Source organism: Dysidea avara, chromosome 12, assembly GCF_963678975.1.
Source record: "Dysidea avara chromosome 12, odDysAvar1.4, whole genome shotgun sequence".
Taxonomy (NCBI): domain Eukaryota; kingdom Metazoa; phylum Porifera; class Demospongiae; order Dictyoceratida; family Dysideidae; genus Dysidea; species Dysidea avara.
In genome coordinates, this window is record NC_089283.1 from 2,565,330 (window position 1) to 2,589,770 (window position 24,441).

Consider the following 24,441-nt stretch of genomic DNA (forward strand, 5'->3'; position numbering starts at 1 on the left):
GTGGGTCACCATGATTTTTACCTACAACTCTATAGGGGTAAAAGTTTTAGTTATGCACTCTTTTCAATTGTCTGGATCCACTACTGAACCATATTTTAGGTCTCATTTCTAAAGTATTTGAATGTAAGGACTCAGATATTATGCTTAAACTATACAAATCCCTAGGGCACCCACTGCTTGAGTATAATAATGTAATTTGGGGGTCATATGATGGATAAACATAAGATAGAAGCTATACAGTGAAGAACCACTAGAATGATTACCACCTGTCCTGACTTGTCTTATTATGATCGATTGCACTATCTAAATTTACCATCTTTGCAGTACCGAAGGCTTAGAGGAGATCTACTACTTTTGTACCAACTTATCAACAATTTCTATAACATAAATACAGAGAACTTATTGTCAATCTCCACAATCACAACAACAAGAGGACACAACATGAAATTATTCAAGCCACATACAAATTGTTTATCAAGATCACCCTTCTTTTCAGTTAGAGTGATTAATGATTGGAATTCTTTACCCCAATCAGTGATTGACTCCAACCCCCCTAATCAATTTAAGAATCTGCTGGACAGACACCATAGTAATATATTGTATGATTTTTAATGGCTATAGCTACTTTATTGTGTGTATGATTTGGATGTACAGGCTACAGCCTCTATCCAAAATTTACAATTACAATTACTGTGCAAGCTGATGGCATGGTAGTAATATTACAGTTGTAAAACAGTATCATTTTAGTTACAGTTATTGTATTGTAAGGTTCTAAAAATGAAATTAGTAATTGTTAGCAATAAGTCAAACTATAAAGTTGATGCTATTGTTGTGTTACCATTATAATTTGTTACTGTTATTGTTTTGTATTTAAACAGCAATTTAAACATGGCAAGGAGCTACTATACTTATCTTTTTCAATCATTAAGTTCTACTAAGTAGCACTATTGTTATTATCATTATTACACTGCTCTGGCTTAGCAGCAGGTGCATATACTTTCAGAGATCTGTAGCTGTATATGCAATGCAAGATTGAGATACTCTAATAAGCAGTCAACCACTCTAATAGAACAATCACTCTAATAGAACAGTCACAATTACATTTTCTTTTTAAAGCTGTTTAATTTATTTACAAAACATATTAAGATTACTTTAAACTTGATCTTTTATAAAAAATTTGGTGGGAAAGTCCCTCCATGCAGAGCCCGTCAATAGCATCCATGTTTCAACTCCATGCAATGTGTAAATTTCATTGTTTAAGACACTCTTCTGCTCCACTGCCCCTGTTGATCATGGCAGAGTGCTCAATCTTTCCCATTATTATTCACTGTGACATTCCAATATATTATATTTAGACACATGCATGTACAGATGGTATAATTACAGTAGCAGTAGAGATATTTTTCCATATGTCATCCATACAGCTGATCTTGAGTTTACCTAAAAAGCCGTTATTTTTATTGACTGGAATGCCACTTAATTGAACCTTTTAGTATCTATCTTCAAAAAATTTCCAGGGAGGGCATGCCCCAGACCCCCTAGTTTCAGTATGCTTCGCATGTTGGGTGCGCACACCAGAATATACATCATGCCATATAAAAAGGTCCACTTTTGTTCTTAAAGAACCTACCCAGACAAAAGTCTGGCTACGACCCTGCACACATCATATACATGTAGCAATACATGAATATTTTTTACTTTACAGGTTATAGCTACTATTCTAGCTATGACACAGCTTGCATAACAGTTTACAACTAGATAAACTCTGAAGCTGCTTACATCTAGTCTATTGGTCACAACTAGCTATAGCCTGTGATTATTATGATCTTGTTCATGATAAATCAATGGATAAACTAACATCAGGTCTGTGTGCACATGCTCTACAGTTAGCTATATGGAAAATAAGGCTGAATATTGGAGTCATAAAATATAATAACTGAAAGGCAAGACTCAGAACAACCACCAGTATAATTATATTATGTGACTACTCGGCTCACTTTTTGCTTCAGGTTTGTTGAAACTATCCTTCTAAATGTGACCAGATTATCAGCGGCAAGGAAGAGAGTAGTGCAGGATAATTTAATCTGTGCTCGGCAAGTTATGGCTGACAGCTAGCTAAGTAGCAAAAAGTGCATGGGCACAAGGATTTTAACACTTTGATAGAAGAGTCCCAGCCACAATGTTTATATTGACAAATCAACATACAACATCATTATATTGTTCATTCTTTCTTACTGGAGTGTTATTTGGTGACTATCTCTTAATTGAGTTGACTCCAAAACAGCCGAGTTGAGTCTACAAGAATGCATTGCTTGTAAGAATGTTAAGAACTTATTGGGTGATGGTGACACATTTAAGTGTTTGCCTTCAGGAAGATGTCCCAGTAACAAATATGAGAATATGGTTACTTCAACATGTGATCAATGTCATCCCTATTGTGCAGAATGTGTTGGTCCAGAGTCCACCAATTGCACATCATATAATGATCTTCCAGGATATACCATCATTCTACCAGAGAGTGATGATCTAGGACTGTTCAGTTGTTGTGATTCTAACTCTATAGCAGTGGAAGAAAATCAAACATGTACACTGAGAGTGTCAGTTACTCCAAAGTGATTAAGTGTATAGCTTCATCAGTTATAGTTTTACTATAGGAGTAAAACTAGGAGGTGCATTAGGTGGGCTAGTGCTGATGATTATTAGACCAGTCTGGTAATTTTTCTTGCACCTGTCACACACAAATGGATACAGATAACTTGATAACCAGCTGTGTTGCTATTTGGAATTTACTGTATGGTTATGTAGGTAGCCAAACATCTACTATATGAAAAGTCTCCATTTTCTGGCATGACAGGTGAATCATATCAAATCATGCATAAGCTCAAGCTCAAGCTCCATAGATATTACAACCTCCAAAGGCAGCTCCCAATGAAGCATTACTTATTGTAGTCTCAGAGACTGCACTGGAAACAGAAACAGAACTTGGAAGTGGAGTATTTGGAACTGTTTACAAAGTTTATAACTTTTATGCATTCATGTTGTATATAATGCAATGCATTATACAGGAATTTTGGCAAACTAAGGGAGATATACTCACAAGTACACTATAGAGTAATGAAGGAATGTACATCTGCTCAGTCCCAAACCAAACTTCAAGGTTTGTAAAAAGCATTGTGTTTGTGATGTTGTATTCCAAAGGGAAGGAGTTACATACATGTTCTCCATTGATAATGAAACCACTGCTTTGTGTGTGTGTGTGTGTGTGTGTGTGTGTGTGTGTGTGTGTGTGTGTGTGTGTGTGTGTGTGTGTGTGTGTGTGTGTGTGTGTGTGTGTGTGTGTGTGTGTGTATTAGAACAAGAATGATGCCAGTATCTGGGTTTGTGCTCTTCAGATCACTGCACGATCGTGTATGAGGAAGTATGATTTACAGTGCTAGGACACTACTGATTTTTGTAGCTCAAATTGCTTTGGTACATAAATACACCATAACAGATAAATCTTATAGCTGACATAATGTTCTAATATAGCAGTCAGCATACATCCCTAACAGAACAGCATTGTATGAGCTATTTTACATAAGAAATATGCTCATCTGTATATGTAGTCACCCTGTAGAGAGATCAGCTAAAGAAGTTACCTTGTAGAGAGTTCAGTTACATAGAAACCATCATGTATAGAGAGTTCAGCTGCAAACAAATCACCTGTAGAGAGTTCAGCTATACAAATGTAGAGAGATCAGCTAGAAGAAGTTACCTTGTAGAGATTTCAACTACAAAGAAATCACCCTGTAGTGAGTTCAGCTACGGAAAGTTCACCCTGTAGAGAGTTCAGCTAGAAGAAGCCACCTTGTAGAGAGTTCAGCTACAAAGAAACCATCATGTAAAGAGTTCAGCTGCAAACAAATTACACTGTAGAGAGATCAGCTAGAAGAAGTTACCTTGTAGATAGTTCAGCTACAAACAAATCACCCTGTAGAGAGATCAGCTACCTTAAGATAGTTCAGTTACAAACAATTCACCCTGTAGAGAAATCAGCTAGAAGAAGTTACCTTGTAGATAGTTCAGCTACAAACAAATCACACTGTAGAGAGATCAGCTACCTTAAGATAGTTCAGTTACAAACAATTCACCCTATAGAGAAATCAGCTAGAAGAAGTTACCTTGTAGATAGTTCAGCTACAAACAAATCACCCTGTAGAGAGATCAGCTACCTTAAGATAGTTCAGCTACAAACAATTCACCCTGTAGAGAAATCAGCTAGAAGAAGTTACCTTGTAGATAGTTCAGCTACAAACAATTCACCCTGTAGAGAGATCAGCTAGAAGAAATCACCTTGTAGAGTGTTCAGTTACAAAGAAACCACCATGTAGAGAGTTCTGTAATAAATACATGTATTATATATATAATTTGTACATTTACTGATAAAATCAGAAATATTAAAAAATATTTAACATCTGCTTCATCTTTTCTTCTTCCTGTGGTAAAGAAAAAAGATGAGTTATACAAATACAAAAAGAAGTGAAATCTAATCCAAAACAACCAAGCTGTAACAATAGAGTGCGGCCCTCAAAAAGGCTATGGTGAAAAAAGATGTGAAATCCAAGGTGGCAGCCAAGAAATGGCTGTGATGGTAGGTTAATAGTAAAAATTTTAATAACGACAATTCAGGTGAATTTGGTGCCGCTTGGTCTTGGCACAAAATTCACCTGAATTGTCGTTATTAAAATTTTTACCATCACAGCCATTTCTTGGCCGCCACCTTGGATTTCACATCTTTTTTCACCATAGCGTTTCAGTTGAGGACCGCACTCTTTTTTACAGCGTTTTAGATTAGACTATTAGAGTATCTCGATCAATCTTGCAATTTTTGGGGGGTGGGGGCACGTGTCCTGTGGATCCCCCACTGTATTGTGCTTATTTTTTGTATTGACAATCTTTTCTTTATTACTTTTTACCGTAGTATCGTCTTCCTCAAGCGTGCTTATCGGCGATTTTAGATTATAAGGGCGCATCTAGATGCACTTTCCGATGCGCGCTTATAGTAATCTAAAATCGATAAGCACGCTTGAGGAAGCCGGGGTCTGGGGACGAATTTTTACCGTGACGTAGCTACTATACGGCCATAAACGGCTGCGTGCAAAGCCGACTGAGTTTGCGCCACTCCCTCTATTAGAGACCTCTCGCGTGGCCAGACCGATTTTTTCCGTGTATTGGGTGGGGAACTATCCCTCTATCAAGTCTTGGATCTGTGATAACCTATTGTATAGTCGCTTAGTTGTGAGTGTATAATTGTAAGTGATGTAGCTGTGTAGTAATATTCCTGCCGAGGACGCATAGCCTATAACTAAGTATGAGTAGCTATGGAGCGTTCACTGTAATTGAACTGAACACTCTAGCTACATTTTCAAACTTGATTGAACAGCACTTATAATCTGTGATTGTTTGGGCTTAATCAGCTTTGCTGTGTGCCCTTTCCCCCCCAAATAATAATAATAATTTCGAAAGTATGCATAGTACCCGAAGGGATAACTCGTGATGGCCTTATGATACTCAAGTTGCCACAGGAGTAATCCGTTTGGTATGAAATTCATACTTCTGAAATTACAGTGCTCTGACGATTCTTATACGTAAGAGGGAAGAACAAGAGAGTTTGCAAGGCAGTGCAAGGGGTGTGTCGACCTTACGCAATTATCACATGAATATTGACGAAGCCATGTTTGAGTGGATGAGTGGTCTAGAATCCAGACCACTCAGGCTTTTTGTGTCTTGCTTTTCGTGTCTCGTTTATTGTGTACAGTGATGGTGAAGAACTGTTGTGTAGTTGGCTGCCACAACGTATTCGGCATAAAGGGGAAAATTTCATTCTATCGATTTCCTTCAGCCATAAAGTATCCTGTGAAGCGAAGTAAATGGATAGCGTCTGTAAAATGTGAAAACTGGATTCCCAATCGTAATACTTGGATCTGCAGTGAGCACTTTGTGACAGGCCAGAAAAGCAATGATACTTTGGCACCCAACTATATCCCTACAATATTTCCACAGGTTAAATCACCTGCAAAGCGAAAACTGGAGAAAATAGTGCTGCTGTATTTGAACGAAGACAGGCGACCAAATGCAAACGGCTCTATGCTGTGCAGCAACAAACGTTGTCCAGTAGGGAAGAGAATGAAGGAGAAGCTGAAGATGGTAATGAAAGCGATGATGCATGATGAAAGTAACACTGACCCTGATAATGCCTCAGACATTGCTGATGACCAAGTAGTTGCTGATGAAATAGTAGATGACACTTCTGATGACCTTGAGGAGGGGGAAGATGACGAAGCAATCATGATGCCTTTTTCTGAAGATGCTACAGATCATGAACCAGTTTTCAGATGTGATTTTTGTAAAGACCTGGAAGATGAACTTCAACAGCCAAGAAACATTGTAAACATCTTGAATTGGTCAATAAAAAGCTAACAGCAAAGGTAGTCAGCAGAGAAAGCTTGCATAATGATGATATAAAAGTTCAATATTATACAGGTTTGCCATCATACGAGATACTGGAAATTGTATTTGAGTTTGTAACTGTTGGATTGCCTGATTCTTTTGCAACAAGCTCTTGTAGTGTTTTTTACCAATTTCTTATGGTTCTAATGCGTCTTTGGCTAAATGCAGGAATACAAGACTTGGGATATCGATTTGATGTTCACCCCTCAACAGTGTGCCGATACTTTAGCAAGTGGCTTGACGTGCTGTACACAAAGTTGCATGTTTTTATAAATTGGCCAGACAGAGACAACTTGCTGAAAACTATGCCCATGGTGTTTCGAAAAGCTTTTCGAAGTTGTGCTGTCATCATAGATTGTTTCGAGGTTTTCATTGAAAGGCCAACCTCACTAAAGGCACGAGCCCAGACATGGTCAAACTACAAAAAACACAACACCGCTAAGTTCTTGATTGGCATCACTCCACAAGGTTCTGTTTCCTTTATTTCAAAGGGTTGGGGTGGGAGAGTGTCTGATGTACATCTGACAGAAAATAGTGGCCTTCTACGCCACCTTTTGCCAGGTGATATTGTACTTGCAGACAGAGGGTTTACCATTGAGGAAAGTGTAGGTTTGCTGTGTGCAGAAGTTAAGCATCCTCCTTTCACACGAGGAAAGCCTCAGCTTAGCAAACTGGAAGTTGATACCTCAAGACAGCTCTCCCAAGTAAGAATACATGTGGAGAGAGTTATCGGTGCTGTTAGGCAGAAGTACATGATTTTACAGTCGACACTTCCCATTAGTATGATTACATGTACTGGAGATGACAATTTGTCACCAATCGATAAAGCAGTTACAATATGTTGCGCTTTATATAACCACTGTAGTTCTGTAGTACCATTTAATTGAATCAAAATAATTGTTGTAAATAGTGACAACAATTAATAGTAACACTGTAAATGACACTAGTAATTACCAAAGCCTATTATACAATTTACTGTAATCTATGTAAATTATGTAATTAATTAACAAAATGACACCAAGAGTTCATAATAATATATATATTTAGGAGAGTATCCAACCCCTGTATTACCCTTCAAAACACACTGCATAATAATTGTGTAACATATCTGAATATTTTAGTATAATTTCAGTAAACTCCAACGCATGGCTTCGCCATGAAAGACTTGTTGATAGGCGTTGATATACCAAAGGGAAGACCTGCAAGCACTTCAAGGCCCTTGTAGCTCTTGAAGCAAGTTAGCACCTTTGGTGATGATGACTATTGTGTAACATTATTACACAGTGTGTTTTGAAGGGGCAATACAGCATTGGATACTCTCCTAAATATATATATTATGTACTCTTGATGACACTTAACTCATTGATCAGCACAGTCAGGACAATACCATTCACCAGTGGGAACAGTTTCTTCTGTCAAGTCCACACAGCCCCAATGAAACCATTCAATGGCACAGTCCTTACCATCACATGCTATCATTTGATCATAATCCTCATTTTGTCGGCAATAGCACCACAGTTTGTCATTTTCGTCCTCTTCAACATCAACAGTACCATTACTTGTACTACTGGTAGATTGATTTGCAGTATCATCATCCAGTGGTGGTAACTGGTCAACTTCACTCTCTTCATCTTGTTCTTCATTGGATTCAACTGCAGGAGGATCAGGTGTTATCATTCCACTGGTAAAACAGCGACTTAGTAGTTCTGGCAGTAGACACATTTTCACAAAGTCTTTCACTTGTTTCAATGCATCATTGATGCATTCTGCATTATAATCAACTCGCTGCTTCAAAGCGCCATCTTTCCCCCAAACCACAAAGTCACAAAATTTTGCCTGACACAGCTTCATTTGTAGCTGCACTTGAAAATAGTATGGATGATCTTGTTTAAGCTAGAAAGTATCTTCTTCCAAACAAAACTCCCTGTGTTTGACAGCTTCATCAAAAGACTTATCCCTGCATGAAAATGGGCACTTCACCTCTACAACTCCTTTGCCACAGCATGAACAGGAAATAATCCCATCTGGTGAAGCTCCAATAAAAGGATTCTCACTGTCAAGAACTAGATCACACTTTTTAAGCTCAAAAAACGCATGTGTAGCTTGCATGCTATCTTTGTACATACGCAATGCATCAGCTTCATGGGTAAGTCCATAGTCACAAGCCTTGCTATAAAACTTTGTAGACTCGGAATAGCAAATGGTCTTTACCAATGACACTGAAGGTTTTGAAAAATCTGTATGAAGAACTCTACGTAAATTTGATGCAGTAACACAGCCAGCTCGTTGTTCATACCACAGCTTACATTTGGATTGCTCCCTGGTTTTCAGTTCTGCCATGTGGGCCTGCTCTGGAGTTATAGATACCATGTCATAAAAAGCATCACATGCCTTTACCAAATCTTGAAATGGTACTTCTTGATTATCTTTATGAAATAATGATGTCAGTGGTTCAGGAAGCAATCCCCTCACATACAATGGCACAAAATCATCATTAAAACCACTCACCAAGGATAACAAAAGTGGCTTGTGCTTAGCTTTAGAAAGCTTTGAATAATGCTCTTCCAACATTGCCTGTGTAGGCTTTTGAATTGTCACAATTTTCTTTGGAGCAGGTGCAGCAGACTCTAGAAAGCTTTTTCTCTTTTGTCTTGGTGTTCTAAAGTCAATTTCTGCTAATGGCAAGAATGGCACAGTTCTAAATGCTGGTGGAAGCCATGTACAAGGAAGGGATGTGCAAGAGAACTGTTGCTTTACTAGGGTATTGGCTTCAGCAGCAAACAGGATGGCAGCAATGTGCGAGCAAGCTTCTCCACACCCTGCCATGCAGGTACAGTGTGCTGCCATCACTTCTCCATCTGATTTACGACACGTCCATACCTTTAAAGGTGGAGCTGACAGCGTCTGTGAATGTTTCAGTGTAGATGTATCTGTTGCTACCATCTATCGAAGTTACAAGAATGTTGTTGATCCAACCATTCATGAAGAAATTATATCCATCCATGCTCTTGTAAGCCTTTAGCATTTCATGGGTGTATTCGCTAGGCGTACTGATCAAATAATTGTAAACGTCGCCATAACAAACACTCGGCCAATCTACCCACTCTACGCTTCGAGTGTAGCCGCCTTTTCGTTCCATTCGACAGTACGGATCTTCCTGACAACCCAGTAGCGATACTTTTTCTTGGTATCGTCTTTTATCATCGTCATTCTTTAGATCGGCGAAGTACTTCGAAAACGTCAGACCACTCATTTCACTACAATCCACTCAAAAATGGCTTCACTGTATTCACGTGATATTTGCGTAAGGCTGACACACACCCTGCAAACTCTCTATACCATATGCATATTTTGTACCATACGCGTATGGTACATACCATGTGCGTAGCTATACGCGTACGGTACAACCATACACGTATGGTACGGAAAATCGTACCATCTGAGTATAGGCTATAGCTAACCTGCTTTGCATATAATATCAAGCAGAAGGTTTTCTAACCTGCTTGCATATAATATCAAGCAGAAGGTTTTCTAACCTGCTTTGCATATAATATCAAGCAGAAGGTTTTTGCACTGCCGTATACTACCTATTGACTATGCCGGATGGCACTCTTTCATTTCTTTTCGGGGAAGGGGCTAGTCTCGCTTAGCGGTTTCTGTACTAATTCAGTGAAGATCGAGCTAGCTAGGTATATATACCTCTATAGAGCAATCATATTTTGGTCTGATTAGCTATTCTATTCTCTAGAGCTGAGATGTATTTTGCTTTACTGTAATTAGATGCAAACCTACACTAGCTGTTAAAACTGAGGTGGTCATAGCACACTTAACCAGCAGCACACCCTTGGGGTGCAGGCACACTTTCAGGATATAGCGTGTGAAGCACACAAGACAAGCAGTGTGACCGTATATTGGTGTAGATGGCATCCTATATCATTTAGAGGTAGTAGGCCGGATGTATAGAAAAGCATCAATTTTATTGAATTTATGTGCTATAAATAAACTTATTTTGTGCTAAGCCATTACACAGACACACTACAATAAAATGTGTATTTGTGCATAATTATGTGGTATGCTCTAAATGTGCTGTACATAGCATGCACTCCTATGGTGTATGTGATATGTAGGAGATGATTGTCCACACTTGTCCATTAGTTAGCAAATGTGAACCCATTTGTCCATTAGTTAGCAAATGTGAACCATCATCTCCTACACATCACATACTCCGCCAAAGTATGTGATGTGTGTGTGTGTGTGTGATATGTACAAAAACACATTTTATTGTAGTGACAGTTCAAGTCGGTGAACAAAGCCAGTATGTTTGTATCAATAAAGTAACCAATTTGCATTAACCAAGAGTAAATTTACTCTTGATTAACACATAGAATTTCCATTAGATTAATCCAGTCAACAGTAGAGAGATAAAAACGATGATCAATGGGGGCCCATATATGTCTTAAGGTAGCCTCAGTCAAGTGAAATTAAACCCACAATCAAATTCCAGGCTTGGTGATATAGGTTTTATATACATTTTTAAACAATGTTGAAGTATAGATTTGAAAGCAGTAAGTTGCTGACTGACTAATAGTGCATGTTGTGTACTGTTTGTAGATTGTTAAAATTCCAGGAATGTTACATCAATTGTGAAACTGCAGATGATGTAATATTTTACAATAATACTATGAGTGGTTGACTTTGATAATAAAGCTGTCACATTCTACCCTTCCACTCCTGAATGCACGAGTGCTTTTTTTCTCCACAGTGGAAATGCCATTACTTTGAAAGTACATAAGCTGGTATACCAGTACTGTATGTTCTTTAGAGTAGTCGAGTTAATTATCTAGCTGTTGCACAGCAACCACATACACTGAAACCGTATTGTAAATTTTAATTTTTGTTTCTTCTTCAGGTAGCAAAGAGATTTAACTGTAGAGAAAGCAATATTCCAGTTTGCAAATTAGTATAAATCTGGCTGTAGTGTAGCATTATTATTATATAGCATAATTAATTGCATGTGCAATAAATTCTTTTTTAAACTGAATCTTTGCTGTTGAATGAGGCATGCACATTGCCTACTGAGATGAAGTAGGAAAACATAACATGGCAGAGATTTTATGGTGAGTTTATGAGTTCTAATGAATATTTCAGTAATGAATGTATATTATCTAGCGTTGTTTAATTATTAAGTGTGTTGTAGCCACTCACTACTTACTGTGGATGGGACAATGTGTTTAGCTACTCTTATCTGAATGTATATATACTCTTTAAGGTTAACAACATCCACATTAATTTGTGCTGTAGGTCCTATACCATGCACGATGACATTGTAATTGCTCTCCTTGCTTATTTACCCAATTGTGTTCTAAATTGTCAGTTATCCACACTTATATAATTTGAGTATATATATAAAACCATCTGATATAGCTATAAAGTAGCATACACAGTACCATTCATGTGAAGTTCTGTACACAACGTGAGATCATGTACATAAGATTTAGGTAAATCAGTAGAACTATAGTGGGAAATGTATGGGCATGGCAAGGCCGAAAATGCATGCATGGGTGTGTGCTGATGAATAATTTTATGATTAAAGCTAAGCAGATTATTATGTTGTGTTCTAAGTTTACTCAGCTAGAAATGCTTGTAAAGATAGCCCATTGTAGCTAGGTGATGGCAAGGCTAGAAGACACTGAGAAAAGGCATAATACGCATATGGTCGTACCATACGCGTATGCCTATACCGTACGCGTATGGTACGGAAAATCGTACTGTACGCGTATGGTATGTACCATACGCGTATGGTACATACCATACGCGCATGGTACAAAATACGCTTAACTTGTTCCCAGTGTCTTTGTATTATTATAAGGAGAATGGGAAAATGGGATGACGTGCCGTAGACTTTAGAATATCTAAACCTTAAGCAGTCACGTGACATCACGTGATCTCCTATAACCTAAAGTAATAATGTCATGTATGGTTCAATTCCAAAGAAATGATCAGGGTTTTACCACCATGTAGTGGGGACCTACATACCCTGATCCTCCTAACTCCCTCTCTCATGCTACGGCACCACCCATTTCACACTAACGCACCAGTTGAACCATGGCAATTGTTAGTGGAGAAAAAATAAAGAGGGAGGGATGTAGGGTGGGAATAACGTTGGAGCTGCTTAGAGTGCAGAATGCTGCACTGAGTAACGCTCACCACTATTTAAAGCTGCAACTTAGCACCTGTCATACCGGTTTGACTGGTTTGTGCCCAGGTTAGCCTTGTTACATCTTGACACTATTTGATGTTTGTCTCCACCTTCCCATGGGCCCTATGCATAGATTGCATATTTGTTTCACTAGCAACCAGGTGTTTCCCAGTAAACAACCATTGTTATAGAGACACTTCCAAGTTAACATAATATGGTATAGAACAAGGCCACTCCAAGAAAAGCTAACTTTTTGATTATGGGTTACAGCTTATTTTTCTCGTCCGATTTCTCCTTCAAATAACAACTACAGTTGTACAATCCTCACTTTAGACGAACCTCCCAGCAAGGAAACGTTTGTCGCCAGAAGCAGGAGGAACCTCAGTAGTCCCGGACAGCGGACTACACCCGCCAAAACCGCTAACGCTGTTGTTCCGTGGCCTTCCTCTCTAACGGTACCCATAAAGGTTGGACTATCACCAAACCTTAATCTGTGTGTTCTCTCCTTTTTGTTTGCGCAGATTAATTTAGTAGCACCATGTCAATGCCTACTAGTCAAGGGAAGAGGAAGCTCCCCCCCTAGTCCAGGCGTCTAATAGACTCTTTCCAAAACCACGCCCTCTTTAAAATAACTATGGTAACCGACCGGCCACCATTTTGAATGGGGCCAGTGCAAATAATCTCAATTGCGTTGCATAGAAATTCGGTGTTGACAGCAGCCTGAACAGAGCAGTTTTGATGAACAACAGACTATGGAACTCTTCGAGGTTACAGAATTAGTGTTTCTGGTCAGAGACAGGTGGTTATCAGGGCTGAGCAGGGCGTAAACATCGACAGCACTAATTTCATTGTCTCCTGGTATCTCTCACCTTGTGTACCAGTACAAGTGGGTACTGTTAGCTCAGCTGCTGCTACAATCACAAGTTGTCAAATGCAGTATGCCACTGAAGAATATTGGTATATACCTCTTGGACAAGCTCTTGGATTATTCAAATAAATCAAGCACGAGCAAGGAAAAAATAAATACAAGTCAGAATTTGATCACCTGGGAGTTCCTTGTTTTTACAGTACGATTGAATTAAGTGCCATTAGGCCACCACCTACTATCTTCATTGTCGTCTTTTCAAAACTATATTGATTTCATTGATGAGACCACCATATCTAAATCAAGCTACAGGAGAATATTTGACCTGGCAGCTTCAATATCTATCTCTTCTTCCAGAAGAATATTCTGGGGCAAGGATTGCTCCAAATGGAATCTTGACACTATTGCTAAATTATTATTTTTATAATTGTTATTCCTTGCCACGCCCGCTCATTGGGTACAACCCCATCTGTGGCAGTCTGTGTCTGAGGACACACCTTACATTATATTGTATCACATGGTTTTCATCAATAATAATGATAGTTTTTCTCTTTCTGACATTTTGTAAGTATATGATACATGCTTACTAAGATCCACTGAGTCAACACATTCAATGACTGAGCATAGAAGATGCATCTTTGAGAACATTTGAATATATCTGATTATTGCATGGTACATCAGCCCACATAGTATCCAGGAATACTTGGCAGACGTACATGTCAGTAGCACAAGCAGTGATATTGCAACAGCACAATCCATTATGCCATCCCTGTTTCATGTATCATTTCAGTACTATTGTTTAAATTACAATACATCAACTCATATGAATAATAATACAATTAGTTCATCATACCCCACCACATACACACATGATTTTGATCATACACATATACCACAGTAGCCACCCTACAATGTCTTGTTTCGTATCAAACTTGACCAATGCGCTATCCTCAGGTAAGTGTGGGCGTGAGGATTACATACTCACCACACCAGGGGGCAGCTCTATGCTTTACTTTGAAGAAGTGACTTTTCTTCTGACTCAGTTTGTTGCTTTCCTGACTTCTTCAGCTTCAGTACAATTTCAACATTTTCACATAGTACTAGTAGTGAGGCACAGTACACTGTCAATGTGTACCAGCTTAAAAACTAGTCACAGTATGTAATAGATGGTAGCTCTCTGTAAGCTGTATTTTACACCGGCTCACAATAAGTTTTATTTACATCGGCATGTCAAATTGTATTGCAGTCACAGGTGAATGGGCAGTGCTGTCTCTAAATTCTGTACTGGAAATTCACACCCTGTTTGTTTTCTGTTAGTATTGTATCTACTTTTTATTTTATTTATTTATTTATTTTATTAAGACTTTACAGAACAAGTGCTGAAGGTCTGTAGGACTCCTGGTCCGACAGCCTGTTAAGTTGCTACAGAAAGTATGTTTTTAACATACAACAATTAATTTACAGTTTATATACATTTGAAATTGTATTTCTTACAGGAGGCATGATAGCCATAGTGCTTATTGTCCATATTGCTGTTGCAGTTTCAGCACAAACCAGCTGTCCACCTAGAGGTATAATATACACTCTGTGTGTGTGTGTGTGTGTGTGTGTGTGTGTGTGTGTGTGTGTGTGTGTGTGTGTGTGTGTGTGTGTGTGTGTGTGTGTACATGTGTGTGTACATGTGTGTGTACATGTGTGTGTGTGTGTGTGTGTGTGTGTGTGTGTGTGTGTATCTAGAGGTATAATACACTCTCTGTGTAAGTGTGTATGTGTAAGTGTGTATGTGGTGTGTCTATGCATGTGTGTATGTGTGTGTATACATGCATGTGTAATGTGTGTTGTGTGGGTGCATGTGTGTATGCATGCGTATGCATGCATGTGTGCATGGGTACATGCGTATGTGTCGGCATTGAAACCAGGTCACTACTGCTGACTCAGGTGACTATTTGACCTGGATGTGTTCATGATAAATTGAAACCAATTGAAAGGCATGCAGAAAGGGCTGCATTTTTGTTTGCTCCACTATAGTGTATTAAATTATTCAGCTATAATAAGGTAAATTTTATAACTAACAATTGGTCAATGGTCGTGGTTCAAAGTACATTACAGACAGTAAAACGCATTTATAGGGGTATGGCTTCATGCATATACCTAGTGCCATGCCTAAAGACAATATTATGCATTCCCAATAAGTGCATGGGCATAGCCCATGAAAGAAGCTGGTTTGCTGCAAGTATATAGTCCATTCATGTTCACCTAGGTCCGCATTTTTGTTGATAACTCTTGTTACATGGGCCAGATGCCCAAACATTTAGTGAAGCCCTTTAATCACCAGATCTGTTTATCAAAAAAGCACTTTGATGCGAGCAAGAACAAATGAGTTATTGAGCCTTTAACATATCCCATACATTTAGTATAGATGCTTTAGGTGTGCAAGCATGTGTACAACATGAAAGCATGCTTGTTCCAGTGGGAGTGAACACATGTTCAACTCTTTGATAGTACTGTATTTGGTGGGGGCTCAGGTGAACACAAACTGACTATGCACAGACTGTGACTTGTATGTAAACTGTCTGTGTGCATATAATTACCATGTATACATATTAAAAAATAATTATACAACCAAGTACTTAGAGTAATACAAAATGTTACATCATAAGTAATGAATTAATATATGTGAAAACTACAAGGCCAACGAACATGTACTATGATCACTGATAAACAAAGACACAAGTGTATATGTGACCGGATTTCACATAACAAGGCTTCCACACACACAAAATCAAACTTACTATTTTACCAGAAATGGATTGCTGGTCTAATACACTATCATATTTCACACTGTACTTCCTTCAGCACTGACAAGTCTGGTTTCTGTAGCAGCTTTCTTCCGACCCTGTCAAAGCCACGAGTGTGAGATTGGCACCATTAAATGGCCATGGCTTTGTGATAATGGTGTGTAGTGAGCTGGGACTTCACAGAGAGCTCGCCAATAGTGTTCTCAGTCAATTTGGAGTAATTTGAGGGCCATGGAGGGCCATGGAGAGCCCAAACTTGGCCTCTGGATTCCAATCTTCTTCTTACTCCATTTTATACCCGTATATTAAGACCACCGTCCACCCCCACCCTCCCACGCTATTACTACCATCTGTGATATTATTACCCGCTCGAAAAAAAGCTGTTCAAAACAGGGCAAATTTTGGGTATCAGAAATGTATACACCCACTCAGTGATAGCTAGTGAACAGATGAACAATTGGTGCAAATTTTGTTTGCACAGCTGTAGGCACTGGGAAGTTATTACACAATGATTCCTTAAAATCGCCATATCTCCTAACAAAGCTTTGTGCGTCGAAGCCTTGTTTTGTCAAATTCAGTCACATATAATGGGCAACTGTTTTTCGCAGAGGTGGCTGGGACGTATGACAATTCTAATTAATGCCAATCAAAACAGCTAGACACATGATGCACATTGCATTACATGCGTTTCATATTTACAGGACATAGCAAGGGACTTAGATGTTTTGTCAAGAGAAGGTACTTAACAAGCTATACTACATAGATCAAAATACTCTAATAGAGCAGTCACGTAAACTCTAATAGAGCACAAATTGGTACTGCCAGTTGTTATATAAGTAGTGTTGTACTGATTCCCACTTTATAAGCAAAACCGATATGCGATATTTTTACCGATAGTTAACCGATATCCTAATGTAGGTCTCTACAAGTTACACTTGTGCATACTCCACTAAGAGTAGAGCTTGTTAAGCCAATGCTGTGAGGTGCACTTACCTCAACTCGAAGCTGCTAATCAGATAAGTGGGCCAGGACACCAACCATCACTGTTTATTATAGAGTTGGCTTTGTAGTTACCACAAAATATGAACAAATTACCTGATATAAGTAGAAGCCAGAGCCTTTGACACCAGCCCTCCAATGATACTACAGCTGCTGAAGCTGAATAGACTGACAATCTGCTGGCCATAGCCATTGCAGCCAATAAATTTCTGATTGTGGTAAAACAGCTAATTATTGGCTTAAACCAATACCAATAATTGGATCAGTAATCAATAAAAAATTACAATCTAATTATTGGAACAACTCTATTATGTAAGTTATACTGTTTATACAAAAGTCCTAGGTAGTTGCTTTGCCGTATAACAGGAATGATTCGCGGAAGAAAACATTCATGAATTTTGCAATTTCAGATGCATTCGTGAATGTTTTCTTGCAGAAATTTTCCTACAATTATAAAACTTTTTTTAAAATGGATCAGTTGATGCAGCATTCATATGACTGGTTCACAAGTGGGTAACTACTTGCCTTGCTAATTACTAAACTGCTATATATGCGTGACGGTATAGCCAATGATGCACAAGACCATTCGAACAGAGATGCAAATTTCAGTGACAGTGAAAATAATAAGTGCTACTCATGCAAGAGAAATGGGGTAAATATTTAAATATAATTGCAACCAGAATGGCATGTTCACTGTGCCAGAATGGCATGTCTTAGCCTCAGTTTTAGTGCCGCCCCAGAGGCTAGGCGTGTCTATCGTCCACACTCATTATTGTAAATGTCCACTTCTCCAGCAAAGCAGCCATCATGCATGGCTACTAGTACGTGTAGTACGTAACATGTCAGCGTCGAACATATGTCGAGCATTCCCTATCCATGATTAATCCATTGTAGACAAGCACCCAATTATTTAATTACTTGTGCTGCCTCTGACACCCTTCCCACAGCAGTCAATTTAAAACATTGGCACATACAATGTGGGGCAAAGTGCACACTATTAGGTTGCACTCAGCCTACCACTGCTCATGTTTTGGGTGGATGTCCCAGGGCCGCTTCACATATCGCCATAACAAAGTTCTACACTGTTTAACTACTGAACTTACTAATTTCTTTTCAGATCTAATTCACTTTATGCTGACTTACCTGGTATTAGGGCTGGGCAGTATTGAAATTTTACTATCACAATATATCATGTGGAAAATATCACGATATTACTAATTATCACGATATTTTTTTCATATTTTGACAGGTGCTCTACAATGAAACTACATCTACCTACACAAGTGATATAACCTGCAGCAACATGAATGGATGTGCAAAAATACATGTACATGGCATTAACCATTTATTGGACTATATATGGAGATATAGACATTAGCTAGACCTACAATTAAGCATGGAGAGGATATGCTTTACACACCCAAGTGCATGACATAAATTCAGGAGTTCCCATGCATGACTAAAAGACTGCTAACTATAGCAACAAAAGCTCATTCACCCATGCACATTGTATTAGTTATAATGCCACAATATGCAAAAATATTCTTTCCTCAATAAAAATCCAAAATAATAAAGCCCAATTAGTAACTACTTTCATATTCGCATGAATGCTCTATAGAGTTACTTGACTGCTCTATTAGAGTATCTCGATCTTTCCTGGAGTTAAACAGCAGCACTATGTTTACAGTAGTTAGCTAATACGAATGTTATTGGAGAACACCGTGGTAATCACGATATTGCGATAATATCGTTTCCAAGAATTTTTGATGATACTGGTATTGTTACATCAAGATATCGCGGTTTTACGATATAAACGAGATACTGCCCACCCCTACCTGGTATGCATGCAAGTGACTCTCCACCAGCAACAATTCCTCCTTCTCTTCTTACTACACCATATCACCCAGACATTATTCTTTACAATGAAGGAAACAACTCAATAGTCTTGTTAGAATTGACATGTCCCTTAGACTCAGTAGAACATCTCAACTCTGCTAGGGATAGAAAACAAGGAAAGAAAGAGTACCAGGAGATTCAGTCAGAATTCGATCGTCTAGGACTTCCTTGTTTTTATGATACAATTGAGCTAAGTGTATTAGGTCACTACTTTCCATCATCTTTGTCATCGTTTCAGAATTGTGTTAACTTTATTCAAAGTGAGACCAAGATTCCTGCAAACACATTTTTTACTTGGATGCCGCTGCTTCAATCTCTTCTTCAAGAAGAATATTTTTGGCAAGAGATTGCCCAGAATAGTCGGGGGAATCTTGAACGCTGACCACTTTAGTTCTTTTTTTACACTTAAGTTTTTGTGTTTTTATTCTTTCCACACCCAATTATGGGGAATTTTATTGCCTTATCCATGGTAGTGTGTGTCCAAGGACTCACTCACTAATTAGCTATTTATTTATTTTGTAACATAACTTCGTTATTCATCAATATTGATGGTTTCTCTCTCATGCAATAAATCGCAAATGTTTTCTCATAAATGAGGAAATAGTAGATAATTCATGAATGTTTTCTTCCATGAATCATTCCCATTATATGGTATATAGCTAGCGGTCATCATATTACTCATGCAGATTTAGAAGTAACTACTGTTACTGTAAATCACTGGTATTTATTTATATATACGTAAAGCTGAAAAGCCGTCTGTATGTCTACCTTGCATTCCATTTAAGTTCACACTTTTCTTGCCAGATTAAAGCAGTTTTGTCACCAAACAGGGTGCTTATTATCTAGGAATAAGCTAGCATTTAAATAAAGCTTCTAACTGCTGTCGTTTGTCATTTACAGGGCATTTAGTGCAAGGATGTAGAGCAAAACTGACTTGAATTCTTTCTGTAAACTGCATGTAAACCACAAGTAAACATCTATACCAGTCAACTTATGTATATATGCCATTATAAGATGGTTTTTAAGGGGATGTTAGACAATTGGCTTAGTGGTTAGGGCATGCACTTCATAAATACAAGGTCCTGAGTTTGAATTACAGACTATTTTCTTTTTCTTCTTTTTCGCTCTGGCAACCTTTTTAGTGCAATCTTTTTTCTGCTACAAGAAAGTTTTGGTGTCCCTTATTGGTTACATGTATAACTATACTGAAATACATATATAGTGTAATCAGGGCAATAAAGTCTTGCACGTAGGACAGGTACCAGTGCTAGTATATTATAATGATATCAATATTTTTCAGGGAGATTTATTGTCCCCACTGTTTGCTTGTTTCCATTATCAAAGATACTAAATAAAGCATACATGGGGTCAGCATTGAAACCGGGTGACTACTGTTGACCCATTGACCCAGGTAGCAATCCAGGTCAAACCCAGATTTGATCCGGATGTGACCCATATTCTGAGGCGTATGATGAGAGCTGCATTTTAGGTGCTCAACTAGCATGTTAACTACAAGGGTAGCTGTATGAAAACTAAACAGGTTATAATTAACAATATCAGTCAATGGGCACAGTTCCACATAAGTTTGCAGATAGCAAGATGCGTTTCCTACAATTAGATGTGGCTTTTCCCATACTTAGCACTCCATACTTACAAACAGTACCAGTATTATAGCAGGTGTGGCTCATAAGCTGGCCTAGTGTAAGACTAAACCATGTCCCATACAATAGTGGGCATGGCTCCATATAAGCCTACAGGCAACTATTGGCATGGATTTGTGCATACCTACAGGCTGCAATACTACCGATAAATTGGCATGGCTGCACATATGGTTGCATACAGTCATCCAGATAAAGTGAGTGTGGCTCATGAAAGAAGGTGGGTTGCATCAGGACTTGACTATGACGCGTTTATACACTTTTGTATCATAATTTACTTTACATCCGTGTCAGACCCAGATAATCTGTAACACAGGTTAGACCTGGATGACCCAGACAAAATGTGACCCAGATGACCCAGGTGACCCAACCCGGTTTTAATGCTGAATGGGGTACCATTTTAAAATGCGAGCCATTATGGCTGATGAGCTGCAACTCTATGCAAGAAGTGAATGGGAAATTGAATCATTACTAGACACTGTGAGGTAATTTAGGCATGGAGTTTGAGACTGAAAAAATTTGGCCAATTGAGTATACGACATGGCAGTGTACTCAAAACAAATGGTATTATGCTTCTTAGTGGTGATAAAATAGATGGTTTATCCACACATATTTCTTACAAATATTTGGAAGTGTTGCAGAGGGGCAATATACAGCATTGTGATGTGTAAAAGCAGTAGTAAAAAAGCATTTGTTAATCAATGTTAAAGTTTCACTTATTGTTCAGGCTGTGCCGGCAATTTGTAACTCACTTGGTATAGTCAACTGGACTGTTGCAAAGTTAGAAGCATTGGATAAGTTAACTAGAAAACTGCTAAGTTCACATTGTGGTTTGCATCAACCCCAATTGGATGTTAACAGGTTGTATCTTCCAAGGACATCTAACTTGTCCAGTGTGCAAGTGAAATACACAAAATATGAGTGGTGTGATAGCTCTTGTGCACTGTATTTTGTGATCACAGTCAGCTCTTTCATCTTTTCTCTCAAATTACTTCCAGATTCAATGTTTTACAGCTACTCTTCAAAACTTTTCCCTGGGAACATCCCCCAAGATCCCTAGTTGGAGCATGTTATGCTGAGAACTCACTTTTAAACTGTTTAGATGGCCATAAATATATACAGCACAAAATACATACTTCAGCTGCTTTTAGGCTATAATTATGGGATAGTTGTAGAAAAGATAGTTTTTTTTCCACTGCACTGATAGTGAGAGATATATCCATTGTAAGCTCAAATGCTTTACATGATTAGTAAATAACTTGGAGACAACTCACAACTGACACTACATATGTTCTTACTTGCCACAAATGTTTAATTCAAGCCTTAGATCCTGATATTTATCAATCTTTTCCGATTCCTTCTCTGCAACATGTTAATCTGCCACTGGCACAGCAATGTCAATTAAATACACAAGTTTTGCCATCTTTTCCATCCACAAAATATCTGGCCTTCTGGCAGAGATCTGATTATCAGTAAATATATCAAAATCCCACAAAAGCTTAACTCGACTATTTCAGGTGGATTGTGATTCCACCATGGGGCAGAGAATGCACACTACACAAATACCAGTAGATAACCTTGCTTCAGAATTATGGTAAAGTTTATACTGGGAAGCAGCTAACAGTGCATCCACTCAGAAGATGTTATACTGCTTCATTAAAGTCCCCACATAGATGGCAAATGGAGCGACAAGCAGAATCATGTAAATTCAACACAGTTCAATTAGGCAATGCCTGTAAGTATAATTCGAGGAAAACGGGAACAAAATAGGAATGGGAACAACCCACGAAAAATGCTTGATAAAGGTCATCATGCAATATAGAGGTCGGATAGATTTGATTTTATAGTGCACTGTGTCTTTGCAGCATTGTTTGGATCCTTTCACTAAAACGATTGAAATACCCTAATAGAGCAGTCACTTGAATTAAAATATACTCTAATAGAGCAGTCACTTGCATTAAAATATACTCTAATAGAGCAGTCAAGAATATTTTTTTAACTATCCCGCCAGGGACTTATATTTATGGCCAATGGATTGATGGGTTATAGCTGTCATACATTAGTATATATAGACTAGGTAAGTCATCAACATTGAAAGTTAGCTACTCCCTTGAAACCATAAAATTTAAAACAGCTTAAGCCACTACAAAAGATTCTAATTAACTGACATGCAGTGCCTGCATATAGATTCGGGAGGTTGTACCTGCAACCTCAGGAAAAGTTACATTGTGGGTATGTGGTAGCTGCAGTATGTGTAGGTGCATGGCTCCAAATGAGGAGACTAAGCAATCATGAGGACTCCTCTTGGAGACACTTCAGTTTTTTTGTTTTTCTTTAGGATAGGAGAACCAGCCCTAATGGCACCACACTATATCTTTAAGCTAAAATGTCCCATTAAAAGAGTTTTGCCTATACCTACACCTACAGACCTAAAATAACAGAACCTACAGAACAAAGGATAAAGACAGAAGAAGGGGCTTAGTCAGCCCCGAGACATCCCTCCCCCAGTGCTAGGTCAACTGAGGCTGGAATATGACCCTTAAGGGGGTGACCAGAGGAGGAATGACAGCCCCTGATGTACATGATGGCCAATTGCAAATGGAAAAGCCAAGACGGCAGCGAAGCCAACTCATCGTGTAATAATGAGGAGTTTTTCACTTGCGAGGCCAGACGCTTATAGCTAGGCTACAGTGGTAGAGGCACCCATGCCACCTGAATTGGAGAAAACGAGAAGATATAAAGTTCCAATGTTCAATCTCTTGAACTTTCTCTTCATACTGATAATGCTTTACATTTTCATGTTGGTGGTAGGGGTTAGAACAGTTAGAAGGGGAATATGGGTTACATATTCATCAAAAACAAATAGGTTGAAACTGACAACCCCAGAAGCCAAATGCCCTGATATCTATCAGCATCACAATTCACAGGAGGGAGAGAGGCTCACCAGTCAAAGTTGAAGGGAGGGCTCAGCGGATACATCGTGGCAGACTTCAGACAGTAAACCAGCTGTTAGATCTTAGATGTCGTTGTGGCGAATGGTAGGGAATGCTCCATATGAACAGCTGAGAGTATTTCAATACTGTTAGATCTACCACAAACACAGTTAGCAGAGAGATTCTGGGGTGACCAACCATAACAAAGTGCAACTGCATCACAAAAGTCACCCTTATGAAGAGCAAAACCATGGCCCTCCAATTGTACGGTGGACAGCCAAGAGGATGCACCTTTCTCACCTGTGAGATTCAAAGATAGCTGAAGACCAGTAGACAAGGTTGAGTAAAACTGTAGAAAGATTCTTACACTCGATAGATAAAGCCTCTTGCTTGAGAGTATGCTGTTGTTGAAAAATAGAACAGTCAAAGGATGAAAGTTGGTTTAAGATGACTGAGGCTAAGGGAGATGTGATGGAAACTGAAAATTGGTAATTGTCTTGGGCAGATTTACAAGGATCGAAAATACCAAAACCCCTAAGCCGAATCAGCAAAGCTAGCATTGCCCACTCAGAGTCATTGAAATGATGGAGGCAGAGCTTGGTAA

At 38.6% G+C, this 24,441-nt stretch overlaps 2 protein-coding genes across 2 annotated transcripts in view; both read left to right on the forward strand.

The window, feature by feature from the left end:
* The first annotated feature begins 5,216 nt into the window (after window positions 1-5,216).
* LOC136240502 (epidermal growth factor receptor-like) overlaps window positions 5,217-24,441 on the forward strand; it is a 43,160-nt gene continuing 23,935 nt past the window's right edge. Inside the window, exons 1-2 of the mRNA XM_066031489.1 lie at window positions 5,217-5,277; window positions 15,050-15,124. Of these exons, the coding sequence (XP_065887561.1) occupies window positions 15,055-15,124 (70 nt within the window). The 5' untranslated portion in view covers window positions 5,217-5,277; window positions 15,050-15,054. The remainder of the gene's footprint in view (window positions 5,278-15,049; window positions 15,125-24,441) is intronic.
* LOC136241278 (uncharacterized) lies at window positions 5,800-6,459 on the forward strand. The gene has a single exon (XM_066032470.1). It carries the CDS (start codon window positions 5,800-5,802, stop codon window positions 6,457-6,459), a length of 660 nt encoding a protein of 219 aa, XP_065888542.1.

Bases quoted from the DNA above. Each gene is read 5' to 3' on its own strand.
- LOC136241278 (XM_066032470.1), top strand. From the start codon at position 5,800: ATGGTGAAGAACTGTTGTGTAGTTGGCTGCCACAACGTATTCGGCATA.